A 25,738-nucleotide genomic window follows, 5' to 3' on the forward strand; every position below is an offset into this window, starting at 1 on the left:
ACACACACACACACACACACACACACACACACACACACACACACACATATACTATCTCTTTTTGTGGTAGCAAAGAATAGGAAACTAAAGGGGTGCCCATCACTCAGAGAATGGCAGAACAAATCATGGTATGTTAATGTAATGGAACACTATTGAGCCATAAGAAATTATGAAAGAGAAGGGAAGACTTGTATAAACTTTTAAAAATTATTTAAATTTTTTTGTTCTATTTTTCCAATTATATGTAAAAATAATTTTTAGCATTCATTTTTTTAAATTTTGAGTTCCAAATTCTCTCCCTTTCCTTCCCACTCTTTGAAAAGGCAAACAATGCTGGGAAACAATTTTTATAGACACAGCAGTATCTCTTATAAAGGCCTCATTTCTAAAATACATAGAGAATTGAGTCAAATTTATATGAATACAAGTCATTCTCTAGTTGACAATAGGTCAAAGGATATGAACTGGCAGTTTTCAGACAAAGAAATTAAAGCTATCTATAGTCATATGAAAAAATGTTCTAAATCACTATTGATTAGAGAAATGCAAATTAAAACAACTCTGAGGTACCACCTCACACCTATCAGATTGTCAAATATGGCAAAAAAGGAAAATGAGAAATGTTGGAAATGTAGGAAAATTGGAACACTAATGCATTGTTGGCGGAGTTGTGAACTGATCCAACCATTTAGGAGAGCAATTTGGAACTATCCAGGGGTGGGCAACCTCTGAGAAGTTTGGATTCAGTCAAGGGGCTACACTTGAGGACCTAGAGGGCCACAGGTGGCTTCAATTATGAAGGTTCCCCACCCTGGAAAACCCAAAAGGCTATAAAACTCTGTGTACCCTTTGATCCAGTAATACCACTACTAGACTTTTATCCCAAAGAGATCACAAAAAAGGGAAAAGGACCCACATGTACAAAAATATTTATAGCAGCTCTATATGTGGTAGCAAAGAATTGGAAATTGAGGGGATGCCCATCAACTGAGGAATGGTTGAAGAAACTGTGGCATATGAATGCAATGGAATACTATTGTGCTATAAGAAATGATGAGCAAATGGACTTCAGAAAAACCTACATGAACTGATGCTGAGTGAAGTGAGCAGAACCAGAATATTGTACACAGTAACAGTTATGTTGTTCGAAGACTAACTTTGATAGACTTAGCCCTTCTCAGCAATGCAAGGATCTAATTCATCTCCAAAAGTCTCATGATAGAAAATGTTATCCACATCCAGAGAAAGAACTATGGAGTTTGAATGCAGATGGAAGCATACTATTTGCTTTTTTTTTCTTCTGTTTTGTTTTGTTTCTTCTTCTTTGTGGTTCCTCTTATGGGTTCTAATTCTTTACAACATGACTAAAGTGAAAATGTGTTTAATAGGAATGTTCACGTACAGCTTATATCAGATTCCACGCAGTCTTGGGGAGGGAGGTGAGGAGGGAGAGGGAGAAAATTTAAAATTCTAAAGCTTTTGGAAGTGATTGTTGAAAACTAAAAATAAATTAATTTTTTTTAAAAAAGTGAACGTTGAAAATTCTCTTTACGTGTAATTGGAAAAAATAAACTATTATTAAGTGGGGGGGGGAGAAAAAGAAAACAAGAAAAGGCATGCAGTTTGATAGAGCGTGTGTAAGACTTGTGTAAAGTAGGCCAGCTAGGTGGCACAGTGGGTAGAGCACCGGCCCTGGGGTCGGAGGACCTGAGTTCAAATATGATACTCATTAGCTGCGTGATCCTGGGCACGTCACTTAACCCCGACTACCTCAAAAAAAAAAGAAGAAAGAAAGACTTGTGTAAAGTTATACACAGTGAAATAAATAAAGCCAGGAGACCATTTTATACAATAATAACACTGTGAAGACAAACAACTTGGAAAGACTTTAGAACTCTGATCGAGGCGTTAGAGGCAGCTAGGTGGTGCAGCGGATAGCTAGACCTGAGTTCAAATGCTGTCTCCACTGTAAAATTGAGACAATAAAAACTCCCACTTCCCAGGATTGTTGTGAAGATAAAATGAGTTATTATTTGTAAGTTGTAAATCACTAAGTGAATGCCAGTTATCATTATTTCAATGCAATAACCAAGCATCATCCCAGAGAAGGAAGCACGCAGACACACAGCGAGGCGATGGATCCAGAAGCAGGCTCCCCAGCCAGCGGTGGACGGAGGACGGCGGAACTGCTTTTCGCCGGACCCTTGGTGCGCGGCAGCCGCTTCCGGGGGGAAGGCCTTCCCCGGAGGACGCGGCGAGTCCCGTGACGCGGCGGGCGAGGCGGAAGTGCCGGGAACGGAAGCGGAGCGGCGCCGAGGCCGAGCCGGACCGGGCCGAGATGGCGGCGGCGGTGGCGTCTGGGACGACGGTGTGGAGCGGCTTCCTGCGGCTCTGCTTCGTGTTCGGTCTGTCCTTTCTGGCGCTCACCGGGCTGCTGCTGGTGCAGCTGGCCAACGCGGCCAAGGTGAGGGGCCGGTGGGGCCGGGGGCGGGGCCTCCGAGGGGGAGGGGAGGGACGGCCCCGCCCCCCCAGGCCTGGCCCTGCGCCCCCACCCCCGTCCCCCGGGCCTGGCCGCCGCCCCTGGACACCTCTATGAGGGAGGGGTCTTACCGGGCCGCTGGGCTGAGGGGGGGTTGACAAGGACCTGATGTGGGCTCAGAACCCCCCCACCCCCGCCCCCCGGGCCTGACCCTGCGCCCCCAACCCTGCCCCTGACCCTGCGGCCCCCCCCCAGGCCTGGCCGCCGCCCCCGGACACCTCTATGAGGGAGGGGTCTTACCAGGCCTCTAGGCTGGGGGGTGCCTGACAAGGACCTGATGGGGGCTCAGAACCTCCCCACCCCTATCTCAGATCGTTCAGAGGAAAGTAATGGTGGTCCTCGGAGCATCCTTTCAACTTTTCCACCGAGGAGGAGACTGAGGCAGAGAGGGGTTAAGTGACCTGGGGTTGTGGATAAGCAGCTGGATTTGGAGCCGAGTTCGAATTCTGCCTCCGCACTTCCTACTACGAGGAAGCCTGGGTCCTTCTGTCAGTTATTTCCTGTTTATCCTGTCATTTTTGTTCGCTGGTTGGCTCCCTCGTTAAATTTTAAGCTCCTTGAGGGCAGCAGCACAGCCCTTGGCACACAGTGGGCTCTTAGTAAATGTTGGTTGCTTGATTGTTACTAGGTGCAGGACTCTGAGCGAGTCACTTAACTGTTCTTTGCCTCCACTTGCCTCCTCTGTAAAATGGTATCAAATGAGATATTTGTAAAACGTTTTGCAGACCTTGAAACAATGTAGAAATGCTAGCTGTTTATTGTCATTATCGTTTTATTGTTGTTATTGTCACTCCTTAGTATCATTACTCAGGATCACACTAGTGGAACTTCAGTGTTCCTTGTAGCAGATACATTTGATCAGTCAGTCAACAAGTCAAGCTTTCTATGTGCCAGGAACTGTGCTAGCGCTCTCTCCACTCTATTCCTGAAACTTCTGGTCCTTACAAGACACATCCCAGACCCCTTCACCCCATCCCCACCCCATACCAGGTCCTGATGAAAGCCAGCTCTGAAACCTTTGGTCCTGGCCAGATTCCCACCCACCTCCCCTGCCACTCCCCCCAAAAAAAGCCAGGTCCTCGACAGGCTGCCCCTCCTATTTTCAAACCTAACAAGGAGCCCTTTTCTTCATTCCCAACACTGACAGGAATCACTCCCCCCCCCCATTTCCACAATTCTAAACTGACAAGAGCCCCAGAAATCCTTAGTCCTGACAGAGAGCTTCCCCTTGAAACCTCTAGCCCTGGCAACAAATACCAAATCCTGATAGGATCCACCCCCTAACTCCAATAGAAGTCCTGTAATCCCTAGACTTGTTGGGAGCTCTCTGAAAATCACTGATCCTGATAAGAGCCCTTCCCTTAACATATTCTGAAACATCCCTTCCTTTGACCCAACACTATAATCCCTAGTCCTAAAAAGAAACTTCACCCCCACCCCAAACAGACAGACATCCACCTGTGATCTCGACAAAACATTCTCCTTTGAATACCAAGTCCCTTAAAACTTCCTGGCCCTTATGGAATTCCTGTAATCCTTAGTTCTGCTAGTGTTCTATCCCACCCACTCCCATTTTCAAATGCCAGATCCCTCAGCTTCCCACTACTCCATCCCAGGAGTAGCCCTACCACCTGGCAAACACTAGGCCTTAGAGAGACTCCCTGTAATATCTAGTCCTGACAAGAGACTTTCCCCTGAAACCTCTAGTCCTAATAAAGCGCTGCTCCAAGTATCAGGTCTTGGTATTTCTGCCATCCCCTCCAACACTTAAGCCCTGGCAACATTTTTCTTACGGCTCCTCCACTTGCCCCCAACCTCATAGTAAAGCTCTTTAATCTCTATTCCTCACAGAAAGTTGTACCCCGAAACTTCAGACAAGATTCCTACTTGCCCAAGCATTCAGGTCTTTACAGGAATCTTTTTCCTAAAAACACTGGGACCTGACAAGAGCCCTCTCCTAAACCTTTTGGCCCTGACAGAAACTTCCCAAACACCAGGTCTTGATAAAAACCTTCCCCCTATATTATGTTGTGGCAGGGAGTCTCCTATAATCCTTTATCCTGGTGGGACACCCTCCAAGAAACTGACTGGTAACCAAACCTTGGGCTCTGGTGTGGGGATCCAAAATCCCTATTTTCTACAGGAGTCGTTTAAGGTCTCAGTCTTGACAGGAGGCTTTCACTCCCACACTCACTTTGTCCCTCTTACAGCTGGACAGAACCCCCTTTCACAATGACTTGGTCTGACTGGATCATTTTGTAATCCCTAGTCCTGAAACCCCTGAAACATGTGATCCTGATAACCCTACCCAAATACCAGGTCCTGATAGGGACCTTACCCTTCCAGACATAGGTGCCTGACAGGAGTCTACCCCCTAAACTTCCTGGGCCTGACCGATTTCTCCCTTTGTCCCCCCACCTGGAGGTGGTGGTGAATATATGTGTGTGTGTATGTATGTATGTATGTATGTGTGTATAGATAGGCCCTGACAATCTTCTCCCTGCCATTATCAGGCCCTGATAGGGAGTCTTCTGTAATTCTTAGTCTTTTTTTTGGCTTTTTGGTGAGGCAATTGGGGTTAAGTGACTTGCCCGGGGTCACACAACTGGTACTTGTCAAGGGTCTGAGGTTGGATTTAAACTCAGGTCCTTCTGACTTCAAGGCTGGAGCTCTATCCACTGCGCCACCTAGCTGCCCCTTGTATTTCTTAGTTTTGATAGCTTGCCTCCCCCCCCCCAATAAAAAGCCTTGACCGTGACAAAGAGCCCCCGTATCCTGACTTCCTTCGGGCCATCTTTACAGGACCACCCACCCACCCAAAATAATAGCTTTAAGCTCTGGCAAAACCTTCCCTACATCCATACCCTCCCCTCCCACCCCCATAATAAGCTTTGCGTGGACATGAAAAATATTAGGTCCTGATGGAACTTTGTACTTGCACAGGAGAACAGAAACCCCTCCAACAACCCTTTGGCTGTTACAGAAGCACAACATCAACACCCCCCTTCAGTTCCCCCCACCCCACCCCCATTGGCCCTAATGAGACCCTTTAAACACTGAGCTCTCTCTGTAGACTCTCTGATTGGATTCCTTCCCCACATCTAAATACAGTCCTGTCAGGGAGCCCTCCTGACCGGGCGTGATATTTGTAAACCGTTTTGAAACAATGTAGAAATGCTAGCTGTTTATTATCATTATCGTTTTATTGTTGTAATTGTCACTCCTTAGTATCATTACTCAGGATCACACTAATGTAACTTCAGCGTTCCTTGTAACAGATCCTCAAACTTCTTCCTTAACTTGATTCCAGAAAACACTAGGTCTTTAATAGGGCCCTACCTTGGATACCTATTATTCTGATAATAATAATTAAAAAAAAAAAAAACCCAGACAACATTGACAGTAAGTCCCTTAGAATTCCTGGTCCTGATTGAATGATTCCCACCTCCCCCTCCAGGAAAAAACCCTGGTCCTGATGAGATGACCAATAGACCCAGCCCCCCTCCTCCCATCCTTACACACTTAAATTTGGGGAAGTTGAGACCCCTTCAGACTGGTCCAAAATACCCAATGCTGACAGGAGGAACCTCCCCCCAAATACCTAGGCCTGACAGTTGGGATTCCTCCCACACCTTAGAATTTGATCCTGATTAGACCCTCCCCATACCTTAAAACCCTGTCCCTGAAAGGGGTCTTTCCACATACCTTGAGCTCTGATAGGAGGCCCTAGATGTACATTCCTTTTAGACTCCTCCATCAAACCCCTGATCCTTATAAGCCCCTTCCAGACAAAATCCTAGTAAGAACTTTCCTTCCCCCAATCCCAAGGTCTGAGAGGACTCCACGTCATAAAGTATAAACTCTGACAGGATCCCCAGACCTCCTGCTCTTCATAAATAATGTTTCTTTTTAATACCAGGCCCACTCCCTATCCTCAGTTTCCCTCAAAACACTCCCCCCACCCTTCCTCTCTTCCTTTTCCCCTTGCCACCAAACTCCTTAGTCCTGATGGGAAGGTTTTATAGAATCACAAAATTTTAGAATTGTAAGAGATCTTAGCCATATAGCCTAGTTCCTACTCGAATGTACCCAGCAAGAGGTCATCCATCCTCTGCCCAAAAACCAAAAAAACTGGGAACCCACCTCCTCCTAGGCAGCCCATTTCTACCTTTGGACAGCTCCTCCCAAAAAAATCTCTTTCTCTGGCAGAAGTCCCTCTTCCCTCCCAGAAAACCTAAGCCCCGAAAGAGGTGACTCTACCAAAGACCATGCTCCCTAGGGAAATCTGTCCACCAGTACCTGGTCCTGACCAAAGCCCTTCTCTCTGCTTCCACAGGACCTCCTACTTCTTCTGACATTCACAGCTTACGTTTCTATTATTACTTTAAATTTCTGCTTTCTTCACAACAATGTTGTGAGACAGATAAACCAAATATCATTCCCATTTTATATATTAGGAAGCTGAGGGTCAGAGAAATCATATGATTTTCTCACAGGTTAACTTTTCAAACATTCATTAGCGCCCATTCTTTGCCAGATACTTAGTGAAGGTGCAAAGACAAAACCAAAACAAGTCCTGTCACACACACACCCCTATATACACATAAATATGTAAACACAAGAGAATTTTTTTTCAAATCAACAAGAGTTTCTTAAGCACCTGTTATGTGCCTAGCACTGTGCTAGAGATAGAAAGAAAGGTGAAAAATAGTCCCTGCCCTCCAGGAGCTCACAGTCACATGAGGGACACAACATTCAAACACTCTCTACAAGTGAGATTATTATAGGATAAATTCAAGATAATGTCAGAGGGCAGATTAAGAAAGTTGAATTGTCCATAATTTATGTGCTTCCCAGACTTGCTGTTTGTGTGATCATCTTAGTCTGTTTCCTTCTCTGTGAAATGGGATGGTAATAAACATAGTATCTACCTCTCCGATGGTTGTGAGGATTAGAGGAGATAAATTGTATAAAGGGCTTAACACAAAAGAATTTAAGGAGGCTTCTAGCACTAACAGTTGGGGAGAAATGAGTAAGACTTCCACGGCAGGTAGCACTTGATTGGAACCTGGTAGAAAGCGAAAGATCCTAAAATTCAGAAGCAAAGAGGCTATGCATTTCCTGGCATGGGGAACACCTGTGCACAGGTGCTAGTACGTGAGTGTGACTGGAATGTAGAATGTATGAAAGAAAGGTACTGTGAGAGAAAGCAGGAAAGGCAAGTCGAAGCACACATAATGAGATGTTTATGTTTAAACCTGGAGGAATAGGAAGTTACTGAAGGTTCTTGAGTGAGAGAGTGAGGTGATCACACTTCTTTTAGCCCAGGTGAGAGGTGAAGTCGTGGCCAAAACCAGGATAGTGGCTGTGTACCAGATGTAAGATGGATGGAGGTAAAATCTATGGGACTTGGAAAGGTATTCTTTATAGGGGATGAGGGTGAGGGTGAGGGAGAGGAAGAGTCAAGGAAAGGCATGTTAGAACAGAGACTTGAAAGCAAGTCTTCTACAATCAATCAGTAAGCATTTATTAAGTGCCAACTATGTGCCAGGCCCTGTGTGCTGGGGTTACAAAAACAAAGAATGAGATAGTCTCTCTTCCCAAGGAACTTATATTCTAATGGAGGAAACAGCAAGTAAATATACAGGATGTCCCAAAAGTCTTGTTGCAGTTTTGCATTTTAGTAGCTTAAAATTGCCTTCGGGCAATAGGGGATAAATACAAAGAACAAATACAAGGTAATTTGGGAAGGAAGGAACTCGCAATTGAGGGGATCAGGATGAGGCTTCCTGGAGAAAGTGGTACTTGAATTGTGTCTTAAAGGAAGAGAGGGATTCTGTGAAGTGGGGGGAGGAGGGAGTCCATCCCCACCATATGGCAGGTGCAAAGGTACCAGGATACTGGTATGTTGTGTGAGGAAGAGAGAAGACCAGTTTGACTGGGTTGCGGAGTGCTAGAGAGGGAATTGATCGAAGTTGATTTTAGGGTTTTTTCTACTCTACCACACTGCCTCTTGTTACACCCCTTTGGACCTCTGGAAGAATGACCTCCATTCCCTGTTTCTCACATCTCAGGGCCTCCTCCCTCCCCAACCTCCAATCCAAGACATTCTGACCTCTCCAGTGCTCTTAGTCTAAAATTTTCTCCTTCTCCTTCTGTGGTTGAATATGTGGTTATCCCAAGTTGTACAATACTCTGCTTTTTTCATTTTCTGGTATTTCTCTTTCCCTCTGTCAATGCCCTCTCCGTCCTCAGATTATTTACTTGCTGAGGCAGCCCGTTCTATGGTTGGACAGTTCTAATTGTGAGGAAGGCCTTCCTTATGTGGAGCTTATAGTCTTCCACCCTTGCTCTGCCCTCTTGAGCTAAGCCGAATAATTCCTCTTCCACACAACAGCATTGAAGATATTTGGAGATTGCCTTTCCAGTCTCCTAATCAACTGTAGTTTACTTCTTGATCATCTTTCTTTTGCCAGAATTTTGACCCTAATCCTAAGAGAGTTTCCCTGACCTCCAGTCTCTGCGTCCGATATCCTCGTCCTTACACCAAATGTGGGTATGCTGGGGAGAACTCTGATTCCTTGGGCATATAGGATTTTTATCTGTATTATTCCTTTCCTGCTTGTGTATGGTATCCTTATTCACCAACATAGTTTTATTAGGCTTTCTGCTGACCTTGATGAAACAAGGAATTCACAATAAATTGGCTATAATGTGATCCGTAAAAATGGTTAAAGATTTATAGACGCCAGATGTTTTGTAATAGCAATTGTATTATTGTAAAAAGAGAAAAGTATCTTTTGTGTAATGCTTAGGTGACAACTCAAATTAAGCTCACTAGAAAAGAATTGTACTTAAAAAAAAAGACTCATAATTAGAGTTTTAAGATTATGGAATACTTCTTGAGTTCATTCAGCAGTAGGTACTTTGCAAAATGTGGCCTCTTAAATATGATGCATGTTAATGTATTATATAGCAGCATTTTGATGCATAATGCTCTGTGCTAATTGCCTGTTTTGGTTGCAGAATTTTGAGGATGTCCGGTGTAAATGTATTTGTCCTCCTTATAAAGAACATTCTGGATACATTTATAACAAGAACATAACTCAGAAAGATTGGTGAGTGTTGAGCTAACTGTGAAATCTCTTTCCAAGATGGTTTTTACTGCCTTAGAATTACTAGTGTAGGTAGAATTTTTTCTTCTTTAGCAATAATTTAATCTTATCACTGCTAGAAAATAGTCACAGTAAAGTGCTGATTGGATCTGGCAGTGCCTGTTGGAAGTAAATGTAATAATGTAAGCTTGTGTAGAGGGCTTTATGTATGCCTTACATACGTTCTCACTTAGTCCTTTCAACATACTGGTAATCTAGGCCATACAAGTAATCTTATCACCATTTCTAAGACTCTGAGACAGTAATAACCTTCCCAGAGTCATACACTTCATGGAACTACAGCCAGAATCAAGAGCTTCTCATTCTTAATCCAGTGTTCGTTTGTTTTTTCCTTCCTTCCTTTCTTCCTTCCTTCTTTCCTTCCCTCTTTGTCCCCTCCTTTCTTTTTAGTGTAGCCAAATTGAATTTACCCAAGAAATGGGGTGCTCTCTTTGAGTAATGCCTCCAAAATGCCTATAATCCTCTTCTGTACATTTCTCTTTTATAAAAATTAATTTATTTTAAACTTAAATACAAAATAAGAAAAAAAGCATTGTCATGTACACAGCAGAACATAAGAGAGGATTCAAAATATATAGAAATAAATTTCCATTTCAAGAAAGCCTATATAATAAATACTACACATTGTGTTCAGAGCTGTTCATCTTTTCTTTTCTTCCTTGTAAATTTTCTTTTGTTCTCTGCTGTGCACTTTTTACTTTGTTCTTCCTTCCCTTTCTCCAAGGAGGCTAAAATTAAGCACAGATATACATATTATATATACATATATATGTATGTATATACATATATGTGTGTTTATACACATACATATACACATAATACACACACATATACATATACTTAGATATTTATAATCGTACTCATATATAGACATATACATTCATATATATCTAAGTCAACCAACTCATTTCCTATACCACAGCAACATTCCAACCTTATACTATCTAGTATTTAAAATAGTCTAAAACAATATTGATTAATGTGGCTGACGTATAGTGTAGTTTCCCTGTTTTTCTCTTTTGATTAAATCTATTTTATTTTAACTTTGTCTGAGGTCATGATTACTACCCCTGCTTTTTTTCGTAATAAATTCTATTCTTGATCTTTATTTTGTGTGTGTGTGTGTGTATCTCTTATTTTCTTTCCCTTCTGATTCTATTTTATTTCTGTTCCCTGCCTTGCCCTCCTGTTACTTAACCTACTCCTCCATGATCTCTCCCTTATCCTCTCCCCCCACCCTTTCCCTTTACCCTCTTGTTTCTGTCTGAATTTAGAAGACTTTTATAGCCTTCCAAATATATGTTATTCCCTTTTCATCCCATTCCCATTAATCTAGACATCCTTTTATACCTCCCCACATCCTATTCCTTCACCCTCTTATTTCTCTATAAATTTAGAAGACTTTTATTCCCTTCTAAATGTATATATTGTTTTCTCTTTAACCCAGATGTGATGTGAGTAGGATTTCCTCTAAAAATCCCTCCCTTATTTTCTCTCATCTCCCTATCCCCTTAGCCTTTTATTTCTTTCTGAATTTGGAAGACTTTTATACCCTTCTAGATATATATATGTATGTGTGTGTATCTATCTATCTATCTATCTATCTATTTATCTATTTATGTATTGTCTTTAACCCATTTCTAATGAGAGCAGGGTTCCAGAACTACCAGCCCTCCTCCCCCAACTAATTCCATTGTGTAATTTCTTCCTCTTGAACCTCATTTGTATAAGAACTCCTTTTACCTTCTCTTAAACGGTTTTACTTCTTAGAATCACATCGTACTCAGGTCTACCCCAGTCTTTCTTTTGAACTACCCAATTACTAATAACAGTATTAGACATACATTTTACATTTCCTCATAAAAAGTAAACAGTCGGTCCTTATTAAGTCCCTTGTAATTAGTCTTTGATGTATACCTTATATTTCTCTTGGATCTTGTATGTCAAATTTTCTATTTAGTTCAGGGTTTTTTGCAACAAAATCCTGAAAGTCTAGCAATTCATTGAATGTCCTTTTTTTTTTTTTCATTGAGGATTATGCTTAACTTTGCTGGGTATGATATTTTTGGCTGTAACTCCAGTTCTTTTGCTCTACACACTTCTCGGTGGAGATGTAAAGCATTCTTTCCTTGCCTTCTACAGTTAGCTAAGCAAGTCTTCTTGTCCTGGTTTAGGGTTCTCTACTACTTAGTAGGTTCTGATCTGCTATTCATTACTAAGTATTGGTGATTGTATAAAAACCCACCTTGAGCCTCACCCTGTCATGTAACAAATTAAAACTGGTTGTCTGGCTCTTTATGCAGAGTGATGTGAGTTTTTCTCTTGCTAGTCAATCTTCCCTTTAGGCCTGGTGTTTGAATTGTGATTTTTTTTTTGTTTTTAGTCACTAAGGAAGAATTTCAGGAAACAGAAGTACCTGGGGAAATTCTGGCCTCTTATGGATAGATATAACTATATATCTATATAACTATATATCTAAAGCCATGTAACTAACATTGATTTGAGTTTGGAACTAAAGAAACAACAGGGAAAAGTATGGGAAGTTTGGAGGCAAAGTTTTAATCTTTCTGTTAGTGTGGTGGTAGTGTGGCACGATGAAAAATGTGGGCCTGTGTTCTGCGTGGAGCTCTACTACTGACCAGCTGGAGTCCTTAAGCAGGTCACAAAACCTCTCTAAGCTCTAGTTTCTTCGTCTTTAAAATGGGGAGATTGAGTTATAGTTATATCTCTTTGGTCTGTTTTAGTTGTGTCATTCTAGGATTCTCTGGGTCCTCTATAAATGTATAGTTTGGGCACTAGAAACCTTTTAAGTGAATGAAACTGACACAATGGATAGGGCTTGGAGACAGGGATACCTGGGTTCAAATCCAGCCTCAGATCCTGTCTAGTTGTGTGGCCCTGGACGCATCATTTAACTTTTGTCTCTGCCTCAGTTTCCTCAACTGTAAAATGAGGATTGTAATGCGACCTATCTCCCAGAAGAAGTGAGATATTTGTAAAGTGCTTAGGACAGTGCATGGTACATAGTAAGTGCTTAATAAATGCTCGTTTCTTTTCTTTTAAGTCTGTTGGTTATTTTGAATTCTATAATATCTAACTGTTCTTTGTATCTCCAAAATAAGCATTTAGCTCTGTCAGATGTTTTCTAAGTAGACTTTTGTAAAGCTGCTTCTTTTTTTTTTTTTCCCCTTAGTGAGGCAGTCGGGATTAAGTGACTTACCCAAGGTCACACAGCTAGTACACTTCAAGTATTTGGTCAGAGGTCGGATTTGAACTCAGGTCCTCCTGACTTCAGGGCCGGTGCTCTATCCACTGCCCCACCTAGCTGCCCTGTAAAGCTTCTTCTTGTGTTCTTTCTTGTTCCATTTTTAATTGCTCCATATTACAGAGTGACTTGACTACAATTATTTAGGCTTTATGTCATACAGTCACTTTGTAATTTAAAAGAAAGCCAAGGGGGGCAGCTAGGTGGCGCAGTGGATAGAGCCCCGGCCCTGAAGTCAGGAGGGCCTGAGTTCCAATCCGGCCTCAGACCAAACACTTGACACTTACTAGCTGTGTGACCCTGGGCAAGTCACTGAACCCCACCTGTCTAAGCAAAAAAAAAAAAGAAGAAGAAGAAAAAAAAGCCAAAATCAATCTTTAATGTATGCTGATAAATTATTCAGGATATAATGGGCACTTACAGTTCGTTTATTCAGACATGAAGTCCAAGTCAGTATCTATTATTTGAATGACAAATAAACTTACCCTTCCAGTGTTTGACCCATGTCCTTTCCCTGATTACCTTTGCTTTCAGGTTCAGATAGATTCTGAACATCATTCACCCCTGGTGAGGGATGCTATTGGAGAGAATCGGGAGATTTGACAGTAATCCACTGAAAAGGGTTTTTTTGTCTCTTTGACCTTGCTATGGGCTGATAGGCTTCCTTGACCCTGTTTGAAAACAACTGGCTTCAGAAAGTTAGGCAAGGTGTTGATGGCCAAAGTGTTTCAAGACTTTGAGAAAAGAAGAAAGGTGACAATAGGTAATACAAAGGGCATTGGGAATGTGGTCAGAAGAACTGGATAGGAATCTCAACTTTTTGATCTGGAAAATGGTGATCATACTTTTGTTATCTGCCTCAGAGTTGTGGGGATCAAATATGATCATGTCATAGAATTAGGGACCTTGGAGATCACCTACGCAAGGATTTCTTAACCTAGGGACCATGAACTCATTTTAAAAAATATTTTGACAACTATATTTTAGTATAGTTTCTTTTGTAATCCATCCAGATCCTCTTCTATGCATTTAAAAATTTATTCCAAGAAGAGGTGATGGGTCTCACCGGGCTGCCAGAAGAGTCTGTGATATAAAAAAGGTTAAAAATCCCTAATCTAGTCCAACCTTCTCATTTTACAATTGAGGACATGGAGGCCCAGAAGGGTAAATAAAGTGACCTTTCCAAAGTCACTGAGCACAGGCTTTCTGACTCCCAGGTCTGTTGTTCTTTCTGTTACACAGACTGCTTCTCTCTGTGTGCTTTGTAACTGAAGCATTGACAGACTGTGAGTTCTACCTAAGATAAACATATGTGTGTATGCTGTGCTGTAGTAAATGAGAAAATCAGAGGCATGACATACATTTATGTAGCATTGAAGATTTGCAAAGCAAGTATTTACTTCACAGTAGTGCTTTCAAGTAGGTATTGCAAGTGTTATTCATTCTGTTTTACAGATGAAGAAACTGAGGCTAAGGGATTGAAGTGATTTACCCATGTTCATGTAGTGTCTGAGGCAGGATTTGAACTCTGGTCTCCTGCCTCCAAGTTCTGTGCTCTTTTTACTATGTCAGGTTGCATCCTCCTGCTGGGCTTTTCAGTGTAACATCTGCATTCACCAGCTCGTGGCCAGGATTTCATGTAGTTTGGCTCCAAAGGGCAGTGTGGGATGAGACCATCAGGACAAAAGTCCTTTAGTGCTCAGCCAGTTTCTTGTAGACTGTGCTGTGGCTATCAAAGTTAGATCACCCTGAGGATAACATTTGCCTGTTGTTTCCTGGTTTCATGTTTTGTTATTGTTAGATTTATCCATCCTTTGTGTTCTTTATGAAATAGTAAATATTTGTTTCAGTAAAGTTGTGTAAATTCTCAGTTTTGTGTCTGGTTGTCTTGAAGCTGGTATATTCCTCCTCCTAACACTAGGTGGCACGGTTGTCTATTCTATAAGCTCCTCTTGGGCCTAGTGGAGAGCAAAGCCAAGTTCTGCTCTAGAAGCACCACTAAGGCTATGCATGGCCCTGTCTGTTGCTATCAAGAAGTCAGACACTTATTCAGTGCCAATCACCACTCAGCCCCTCTGACCCTGCTGGCCTTCTGCTGGGCTTTCAATGCATTTGTATTGCTGCCCTCCATTTCTTTTTCAGGAGGAATACTCATCTCACACTTTGGGGAGAGTGACTGTGGTTCCTAAGGCCACAAGAAGAGACACTGAATAGGAGAGCCATTGCTTTTCCTGACTGAGAGGAAAAAGAGTTAATACAGGGTTCTTCCTGGCAATGTCTAGTGAATAGAATTATTCTCTGTACTTCCTGGTATGTCACTTGTTAGAGAAACAGCTCCTACAAGACAGAGAGAATCTCTCTTAAACTTTGTGTGATATAATTCATGTCACTTGTCACGGTGTCTAAATTATTACATCATATTTGAACTTTAATGTTGTGCAAAGTAAATTGAGCAAAGGTAAGCCTTAGAAATACCTTAGCTTTACTTTCAACGTCATAGATTTGACCTGTAGTGCCAGTGTTAGTCACACACACACACACACACACACACACACACACACACACACGCACCCCCCCCACACCCCCCCCCAGTCCAATGTGGCCTGCCAAATACATCTCCGTTGTCTGTCTCTATTCAAAATGCCACTAAAAGATTCTGTATCTTCCTGCTATTCTTTCTTGAAAGATACTGTGCATTCTCTTAGGTAGAGTGGGAAGGAGGTGAAGCTTAAAACTGCAAGCTTTGTCAGTAACAGAAATTTTAGTAGGACTGAGGTGATTGTCCTTTAAGGTGAGAATTGGCTTATGATATTATTCACCATTTCTGTAGTGTTTTGAGGTCGGTAATGCAAGTATTTTTAATCCCTATTTTGCAGAGGAGAACTGAGATTTAAACCATTTATCGATTCATCCAAAACCACACCTAGCAAGTATCCAAGTGGAGATTTGAGTTCAGGATCTTTAGACTTCTGAGTGTAGTGTTTTTACTTCCATACCATGCTCCCTCTGAAAAGAAATGTAAAATAAAGATAAATTGTGTTGGCTGTTATGGCCCCCCTCCCTCTCCCTCTCTGTCCTTCCCTGTTTCTTAGTTGGCTGGAAGCTTCTTAAGGGAACATCTTAGGTCTTTTTATCTGCCTCTTCTAGTGCAGTCAGATGTGTAGTAGGCACTTACTTAAATCCTTATTGAATTGAGCTGAGAGGTATTGCTCTGCCATTTGTCAGCTTTATGAGTTTGGAAAAGGGATGCTACTTCCGTTCTTCATGCTTAATGTAGGAAGAATTCCTCCTGAAGGCCAAAGTGGATACAAACTGTGAAGTGCTAAATACGTATAAAGTGTTGTTGTTACAATGAGGAGTATTAAGCACATTTGTGTAGTGTTTTAAGCTTTTCTGTTCTTTTATCACAACAACTAGTAGTGTAACCATTACTACTGCCATTTTCCAGGTGAAGAAATTGAGGCTCAGAAATCTGAAGTGACCTATCCAGGGTTCTATAGCTAGTTAATTTCAGTGCCAGGACTCAAATCCAAGTCTTTTGTTATGAGACAGAGGGAGAATGGGAAATTCTGGGCAGCTGGGGTGAGGTCAGCATATGAACATAAGAGAGAAAATCCCAGAAATAAGTGGGAGGTGCTTTGCTGACTGTGCAGTACAGCCACCCACAGTCCAACTTTGGGACACTTAATAAATTGTGGCTGAAGGAGAGAAATTATTTGAATATTTCCTAGAATTATCTCCTCCCTAGGAAGATTCTCTTTGATAGGCTTTTAATTAAGAGAAACACTTAATGTGTGATTTTTTTTTTTCCATGTTGATTCTCCAACCACCTAGTAGGGTTAATAACATCAGAAGGCATTCTGTTTTGAGAAGCAGATTTTGATGATTTAGGCATCTTTTAGAAGAGAACAAAATCAGTGCTCTTGGAAGCATTTCCTGTGGATCACTTTAAAACATATTCACTGGCAGACTGAATGAATAAAACATTAATTAAGTGCCTCTTTAAGTCACAGGTGGCACTGTGCTAAGCTCAAGAAGCTTACATTGTAAAAGGGAAAGACAGCACATGTAGAGGAAGGGTATCCACAGAAGGGAGTTCTATTTTGGGGAGGTGGCTGGATGAGAGAGGAAGCTAAAGCATGGTCTGGTCAATGATTGAAGCCAGAATTAGTGGGCTAAGTGGGTCAGTTAGTTGGATGGTGCTCTAGAATGGGAGTTCCAAAGATGAATGGACTGATTTACCCAGGAATTGAGGCCAGGATTCAGGAAGAGCTAGGTATTGAGGTCCAGCAGTCAGGTTCCATGTGGAGGCATCTGGTCAGTAACAGCAGCAGGCAAATGGTGAGATTACCCCAGCGAATGGCTGGGTGGGATGTAAAGCTAAAGCAAAACAAAACAAGACATAAAAAAGGAAACTTTTTAAAGCTCTTTTATGAGATAACTGAGCCCAAATATAACTGTGCTGATAATGATTTAACAGATCTTATAAGAGTCAATATTCATTCATATAACAGGCAAGAGTTGAGCTAAATGACCTCTAAGGTCCCTTCCAGCCCTGAGTTTCTGTGATTAGCTGTTCACATTTGGGCCTTGTAAGATACATTAGTACCTGGTAAAAGGACAACTTAATTCAGCTCTATCCCTCCTGTTAATTTTACTGCAGTGATAGCTCTGAACTCTTCTTGGAGAAGAGATTATTTTTGTCTTACCTTATTGGTATGCTTATTGAAGGGGGGAATTGGATTTAATGACCTCTGAGATTCTCGGATTCTGTGATGTATTCATAGAACTTCTCTGATTAGAGTTTTTTCTTTGTTTTGAATTTCAGATAGTTTTGCTTCTGAATAACTTAGCTAATCAAACCAACTTTAAAAATCATTTTAATTTTCTTAAATTTTTTTTTTCCAGTAATTGCCTGCATGTTGTAGAACCCATGCCAGTCCCAGGACCTGATGTCGAAGCCTACTGCCTTCGTTGTGAGTGCAAATATGAAGAAAGAAGTTCTGTCACAATCAAAGTAAGTTTCCATTTCTCCTGTTCTGAGAAGCAGCAGAAAGGCTTCCAGAGAGCAGTCCAATAACAGGCAGTGGTTGTAGAGTTAAAACCAGAGACTCTGGGCTCCGATCCTGGCTCTGCTCCTTCTCAGCTGCGTGACCAAGGGCAGGTCCCATCTTCTTTGGGCCCTCAGCATCCTCACTGTAATAGAGGAATGATACCTGTGCCTTTTCCTACATCACAAGGCTATTTTAAGAATCAAGTGAGATGCCAGTAGAAGCATGTTGAAAATTGTAAGATTACAGTACCAGCATTAGGTATTGTTATTAATGTTAGGGCCTCTTGGTTTCTGCCTAAAACAGAAACTTGGGAATTTTAACTTCCATCCCTAACATCTGACTAGTCACTTAGCTCTCACCATTCCCTTAGCAACGAAATTGAGACTAGCCTGCTACCTATGCACCTTAGGAGATACTTTGTGGATTAATTAGTTCATGTTACAAGAATGTGTGAGGTGCCATTAATTTCTTGTGGAGAAAGTGTGTAATTAGCACATTTCAGAAAGCTGATGTATGTCATTTCAGTTCTTCTATATGGCCATGAATTCTGTGAACTGTAATTAAATTCCCTTCCTTTCTTTCTTTCCTCCCTCAAAGCGGAATAATGTAACCAAAACTAAAACATTTGACTTAATTTTTTCTGGGTTTAGATACATATTTTATGCTGATAGGTTTACAAAGAGCTCTCTCTAGTTTGACCACTTTTTCTAGATCTTAAGGTTTTATTTTCCTTACTTTTTTAAACTATAAGGTCTTCTCTCTGGTGACCTAGAGTCATTTCCTACTCTCACCCAAATTCACTACTGGATGTTTTGCCTAGCCCTCTCTCCTCTGTTGTTTACCTGTATTACTTAATGCCTATCAGTGTTTAGTATAGTGCCTTCCTCCACAAAAGCCCTGCATTGTTGCATCAGAATGATATGGAGGTTACCTTGATTCTTGAAGGCTTCACAAATAGTATAAGCTATGGTAGGCCTATTATACTGGAAAGTTTAAAGAGAGAGACCAGTGACAGACTGTATTTTGTTTTCCACGGACCAGCCTTGCTAACTTAACAGTTTGGCCAAAGAATCATCAAGTTTCTGGCCACAGCAACTCTTCAAAATCATCTCCTAGAAGATTGACTCTCTGAGTTGATAGAAGGAGAAATCACAGATCCTGGAAGAGTGAAATACAGAAATAACCCCTTACCCCACTAGGATAGTTTAAGTCCCTCCCCAGGCAGAGGCAACGTATGTAGTCCTGAGTTGCCATCTTCTACCGAGAGCTGCCTTAGGAAACCTTCCCCATTGGATGGGATGCAGAATTCCCACTGACTCAACTTATACAGCAATCCATTGTGCTCTGTAGAAACCAACTCACTCTGGGAGAATGTGGCTCTGGCTCCCAGGATTCTCTTGTATCTGGATTTTTCCATATTATTATGAGAGTGGCAACTCCTATTTGTCTAGTGTTTTATAGATTAATGCATGCAGTCCCCACAACAGCCATAAGATCAGTCCTGCATATATTGTTTGAGTCTCTGAAGCTGACTTGCCAGGATCCCGAGCCCCAGTACATGCTATAGCTGTCACTTAAGTCCACGTTTCCCACTTCCACATCCAGTACTCTTTTCCACTATACCCGAGTGCGTCTTTTCCAGGCTGCACTAACTATTAAAATTGGCAGAGTTGCGTTTTGTATGAGATCTAGTAATATTGACATTTAATTTTGAGACATGAAACCAGTGATGTTTGTGTGTAGGTTTAAAAAAAAAAAGAGTTATTTCACTGGCAACTGGAATTAACAGTAGGTGTGTGTGTGTGATGTTTGGAGTCCTTGAGAAACAGGTGCTGTCCAGGGACAAAATGGTTTCTTCTCTCTTTCCCTTCAGTTGATACTTTGTGAAGAATTTTGTTTCTTCCATTAGAATTTTGTTGAGTTAAAGGACCTTCTTCAGATTGATTAGATCCCAGTGTTACTGATAGGGTTGGTACATGGGTCTTCACAGCCACATTTTCGTAACTTTGTTGATATATAAAACTGTTTTTTGGTTTTGTCAGAGATGTGATATATTTTCCATTTGCCTTCAGATTACAATTATAATTTATCTGTCTATTCTGGGCCTGCTTCTTCTGTACATGGTATACCTTACATTTGTTGAGCCTATCTTGAAGAGGCGTCTCTTTGGACACTCCCAATTGATACAGAGTGATGATGATGTTGGGGTAAGTTAATAGTCTCACTGAATTTTCTGTGTTCTGCTTGATAATTACTGCCAAATAATTGAAAACAAATATGTTTATGTAACATAATGCAGTATAACACGTTAGGACTAAGATAAGCATTAAACACTTATTATGGCCTAGGAACTATGCTAAGAACTGGGGGCTTAATTTGTACATTGTCTCTAAAACTTTGGTTGTAATATTTTTTCCTGAGAAAGTTGTTCTATCCAAGGAGATATCCTGGTTTGAGAGTCTCTTTTCTTGCTGCTTTTAAGACAAATGAACAAGTTCCAGATCTCTGTCTCCTTTAGTGTCAGCTGAACCAAGGGTGTATTTATCATCTCTTCTCATTTCTATTGAAAAAGATATCTGACAGCGAGGTGATGGGCTAACATGCCAAATTAGGGACACATTTTTGAACATGGCTAATATGAGAAGTTGTTTTGCTTGACTATACTACTTTATTACAAGACTTTTATGTTCCTTTCCCTTTTTTTCCAGGTGGGGAGGGGAAGTAGGAGGGATGAAAAGAAATGCTTGATAATTGGGGGAGAAATAGCAACAATAAAAATGTTTTTAAAAAGAAAAGATACCCAAGGTCCTTCTTTTCCCCTCTTCCTTGCCTGCCCCCCACCCCCAACTCCAGCCCTTCCACTTAGCATCACCTGCTCTTTCAGAAGGCACCAAGATGTTTTTGTGAAGCTATCTGTTATGTCCTAAAGAGGTTGTTTTCTGAAGAAGGGCATCTTTGTGACTTGAGGATCATGACTCCATGTTGCATTAGAGCTCTTGCTGTAATTTGATTTCAAACCCACCATGAATGTCCGTTGGTAACACTTGAACATGTCAAGAAGGGTCTCATCTCCCCTGTGTTAGACTTTTTGCTGGAATCTGAATTGCACGCTGATAGTTACCTCCTGCTGTAGGATCTCTGCTTCTAGAAGTTAAGAAATACTGAAAGTTCTATATTCTTAGCCTTTCTAAAAAGAAAAAAATCACTTAGTTGGTCACTTTGTAGTGACCAACCTCTCTTAAGCTAGCTAGGCTTGTAGTCAGCAGACATAGAGTGTGTTCCCTGATGTGGAGTGCATTTCAAAGCCTTTCCAGCTTGATAGAAGCTGCATTGCTTCTGTTGGCCTGACTCCCAAGATCCCTGAGCTGCTTCTATACTTGATAAACCAGAAGAGTAGGATTTGTGTGGAGACTATAGCTATGAGACTTTTTAAAACAGCCTTAGTTCTGAAACTCAGCATTTCTATGTATGTATGTGTACCTTCTTTTAAAAGTCTTAATTTAAAAATATTTAGTTGACTCAAACTCAGATTTCCATCCAAACCTTTTTTTTTTTTTTTTTTTAATTAGCAATGTTAGAGTAGGGTGTAAGTCTGCCACTGAAGGTTGGGAAGCTCTGAGCAGGCGATTAGTCTGTTTACTATATCATATAACCATGACACATCATCAGTATTATCAAAGCATTACGTTAAAGCATGTTTTGTATTTATTGTAATTTTATCAGGTATAAAAAGAACAGCTTATAAGAAGAGTGAATTTCTGTTTGTGCTCCACAGGCATCTATGGCTTTAAGCAACCAGTTCAGTCTTGTTCTGATAGTTGGAGAAAGGCTAAAAGGATTACCTAGTTTGTTTTGTTCTGTAGAATTTGTTCCTTAAGAAAATTTTCCCCTATCTTGATAAGTTGTTTGGGATAGAAGCTGAGAGGTCCTCTGCTTCTGATAGCCTGCATATGCCCCTTCCTCCTACCTGTATTTATATTTAAACAAGCCCAAGTAATAGTATTTTATATACAGAGTTTATTCTTCGTATTACTGCTGTGACCTTTAAGTATCCATTTATCCACGAACACAGTTGTGTTTGAGATAGAGATGACGCTGGTGGAAAGCTGGGGGACCTATGTTTTAGTGTCTGGGCTTTAACATGCTCGGTTATAGGGGGCTAATTAGCCTCTTTGGGTCCTTAAGAGGACAGGAACCGGCACTGTGTTCTGCTTATTGTTGTATTCCCTAGCACCTACCAGAAAGCTCTGCATGTTGTAAGAACAATGAAGATAACTCACATTTACCAAGGGCTTTGCAAGGCACTTTCCTTACTGCCCTCTGAGGCAGGGAGTACATGTATTTTATGGATGAGGAAATTGATGCTTAGCAAGGTCCCCAGTACCCAGGGTCACCCAGCTGGTACCTGTCAGAGCCAGGAAGTTCAGTTCATTTATTAAGTTCCTGTGTCCCATGTACTGGGAATATAAAGCAAAAAAAAAAAGAAACTGTTGGACTGCAGAGAGCTTACATTCTTCTGGAGGACAGGGGCAGGAAGAGAATATAACTTTTAAAGAGAGAAGTTGTAATTGTTTCTGTGAAAACAAATTGTTAGGGTGATGGTGCTAGAGGGAGTCGTTAGTTTCATAGGAAAAATGTCATTGTAGTTGTTATCATTATTATCATCACCAACATTTATATAGTCTTTAAGCTTTGCAAAGCACTTTATATAGATTAGCTCATTTTATTCTCCCAATGAAATAGGTGCTATTATCATCCTCATTTAATAGGAAACTGAAGTAGACTGTGGTGAAGTGATTTGCCCAGGGTCACACAGCTAGTAAGTGCCTGAAGCAGGACTTGAACTTAGATCTTCCTAACTCCAGATCCAGCATTCTCTGCTGTCCCTTCATTTCACAGTTATACAGTGGGGTTTCATTATAGTGTATTAATGATGATATTTTCTACAGTGAGGCAGCATTAGATGAAAATATGCATATAATGAGGAAGAAGAGTATGAGGGCTCCCGGGGGCCATCTGGAAGGAGCTGTTATTGGAAATGCTCTGATGTTTTTGACTTTTTTTTTTTTTTGTGAGGCAGTTGGGGTTAAGTGACTTGCCCAGAATCACACAGCTAGTATTCATTATGGTGTTTGTGTCTGAGGCTGGATTTGAACGCAGGTCCTCCTGACTCCAGGGCCAGTGCTTTATCCACTGTGTCACCTAGCTGCCCCCTGTTTTTTGACATTTTAAAAGAATATGCCATATTATTAAAACAAGGTCAGGCATCATATAAATTTTGTTACATAATTTTTTGCATACTTCTTCACTCATACTTAGGATATATATAGTACTTGGGATTTTTCAAGTAAACTTAGAAGGATAATTGTCTTTTTTGTCTGACGGCTAAAGATTGGTTTAGGGAGAGGCATGACTTGTGATTGGGATTTTATATCAGGGCTGAGCTCTTGAGAAAGGGATCCAGGAAAGGCCAAACACAAAGCAATCAATGGCTAGTGAAAGCTTTTGTCATTTAGGCAGCTGTGTTTATGTTTTATTTTTAGAGCATTTAACACAATTATTTCCAGTGTAATGACTATAAACACCCTGTTGTATTGGTTTACTTTAGTTTTTCCACCTAGAAACCTTGTATAGCACCTCAACCTTCAGTCATCACGAATGCAACTGGGTGTTTGGCAATATCTTAGTCTATTCTGCAGGAAATATAATCAGGTGACGCTCTTGGTAAAAATTGAGGCAAATCCCTGTCCTGCATTCCTTTTGAAATTGAAGGCCTCTCTTGTAAAAATGGTCAACTTTGGAAGTAGGAAGGGCTTTGAGATTTTTGCTGTTATAGAACTAGTTCACCTGGGGGGAGAAATAAAGAATAAACACAGATAAGGCATACCAAATTATTTTCCTGGGCAAATACAACTCTTGGCTTCCACTTGACCAAGTCTGAAGAGGTTGAGATCTGGGTTAAGGCTCCCGGGGGAGCCTCTATCACAGAACCGCTGTATAATAACAGACAAGCCACTGAATTTCTCTGTTCCTTAGTTTCTACAGCAGTAAAATGAGGATGATGCTGATGTGAGCATGGGCATCAGTACATGAATGTCTTGACCTCTTTTCTTGAGACAAGTCTTTCTACTGTTACCCCTGGAAAATGGGACCTCCCAGAGCTCCTGTTCTTCACCAGTCATGGGCCACCCTGCTACCATAATTTACCACCTCCTTCTAGGGTGAAAACAGTGTGGGGACCTTTGGTTCTTAATTGTGAGTTCTATACAGGTTCATGTTTGTTGGTGTTAAAACTCTTAGTAGGACAGACACAATGTTGATTGATAGTCTCGTGGCCTGCCTAGATCTATGAGTGTGTATCGCATTTGGTTCCCTTTGTTCATATGTTTCCACCATTGGCTGATTCCTTCTTTTCCCTCTTTTTCATTCCTGGACTTGTAGGATCACCAGCCCTTTGCAAATGCCCATGATGTGCTAGCCCGATCTCGCAGCCGGGCTAATGTGCTCAACAAAGTGGAATATGCCCAGCAGCGTTGGAAGCTTCAAGTACAAGAGCAGAGGAAGTCTGTGTTTGACCGGCATGTGGTCCTCAGTTAATCAGGAACCTAGTGCCAAGGTGACTGGAAGGAAGGAAGGAAGTGGGCTTCAGGAAAAACTGCTCATATCTTCCTGATTTTTTAAACCACTGCTGAGAGATTTCACCAAACTTGTTGGATAGTTCAAAACTGGAAGCAGAAAAAAAAGCTTTTTTTAATTTAAAAAATAAAAGGTATTAACTGGAAAATGTTAAAAGCACATGTCTCAGAAGCCAAAAAGCCACAAACAGTTCTTTCTGGCTTTTCCTAATGAAGCTAAATCTACCTATGAATTATCTTGAGATCTTTTCTCTCTGGCAAACATTCATTTCTTTCTGCATTCTTCCTTACCTTAATTCTAACATGTTTTTCAGGACAACTTTCACACTCTTCGTCTTTAGGGGGAGGGAAACACAACTTTCACAAGACACTTTATTCCATGGACTTTTGTAAATAGATGTTTCCTATCGTATTTTTGTGCTTGGCCTCATTTTCAGCGGAATCAGCTTCTGCTGGAAATGCTGACTTGCTCAGCCGATTTTTAGCACTGATGGTGTCCTAAGCAGATGATTGGCTCTTGGCAACACTTAGTACGTTGACTGTGAAATATTACTGACAGAAATGCAGATTTACTTTGGTACTGTGATGTAGATAAAACTCTCCAGTCTCATGCAGAGCATTCTGGTATGGAATGGCCCTTTGCTAGTTTTCTCAGTGACTGAACAAATGGTGTTGGTGTTTGTGGTCCTTCTTAACCTCTTCTCATGGCCTTAGGGATAAGCCTCAAGATGTGGAAACCATGTGATAAAGAAACCCATCTCTAAAGTTAAGCCTATCTGAATTGGTGGTTTACGTACATTCTTCAGCATTTCCAGTCATCCTGGAAGTTGACTGGTGGGCTTTGTGTAAGTCTCTGAACTGTAACTAAGGTCCTGGACTCCACCCTTTGAGAGCTGTAACAGCTATTGGATAACTGGCTCTTTACTTTCTACATCCTCTTTGGAATGTAACAATAAAAATTAATTTTTGAAAAACCCACCAGTGTCCTTGACTTGTAGTTCCCTTTCTTTCCCTGTTCCTAATTATAAAGTTTGTATAAAAAAGGGAAATTCAACACAGTATAAAGAAGA

At 41.2% G+C, this 25,738-nt stretch overlaps 1 protein-coding gene across 2 annotated transcripts; it reads left to right on the top strand.

Annotated features, from left to right (window-relative positions):
• Positions 1–2,317: 2,317 nt before the first annotated feature.
• Positions 2,318–25,646, top strand: TMEM9B (TMEM9 domain family member B). 2 transcript variants are annotated; one of them, XM_027852676.1, is made up of 5 exons: positions 2,318–2,464; positions 9,566–9,657; positions 17,888–17,996; positions 20,106–20,240; positions 24,475–25,646. In XM_027852676.1, exons 1-5 carry the CDS (start codon positions 2,339–2,341, stop codon positions 24,628–24,630), a joined length of 618 nt encoding a protein of 205 aa, XP_027708477.1. In that variant the 5' UTR covers positions 2,318–2,338; the 3' UTR covers positions 24,631–25,646. The 2 variants fall into 2 exon arrangements, with proteins under 2 accessions (XP_027708477.1, XP_027708479.1); XM_027852678.1 differs by lacking the exon at positions 9,566–9,657 and having other exon boundaries at positions 2,381–2,464.
• Positions 25,647–25,738: the final 92 nt, after the last annotated feature.

This window comes from Vombatus ursinus, unplaced genomic scaffold, assembly GCF_900497805.2.
Source record: "Vombatus ursinus unplaced genomic scaffold, bare-nosed wombat genome assembly UNPS02009770.1, whole genome shotgun sequence".
Classification (NCBI taxonomy): Eukaryota; Metazoa; Chordata; class Mammalia; order Diprotodontia; family Vombatidae; genus Vombatus; species Vombatus ursinus.

Coding starts and splice junctions, on each gene's coding strand:
- TMEM9B (XM_027852676.1), top strand. CDS start 2,339: ATGGCGGCGGCGGTGGCGTCTGGGACGACGGTGTGGAGCGGCTTCCTG. Junction 2,465..9,565: donor AGCTGGCCAACGCGGCCAAG/GTGAGGGGCCGG, acceptor TTTTGGTTGCAG/AATTTTGAGGATGTCCGGTG. Junction 9,658..17,887: donor AACATAACTCAGAAAGATTG/GTGAGTGTTGAG, acceptor TTTTTTTTCCAG/TAATTGCCTGCATGTTGTAG.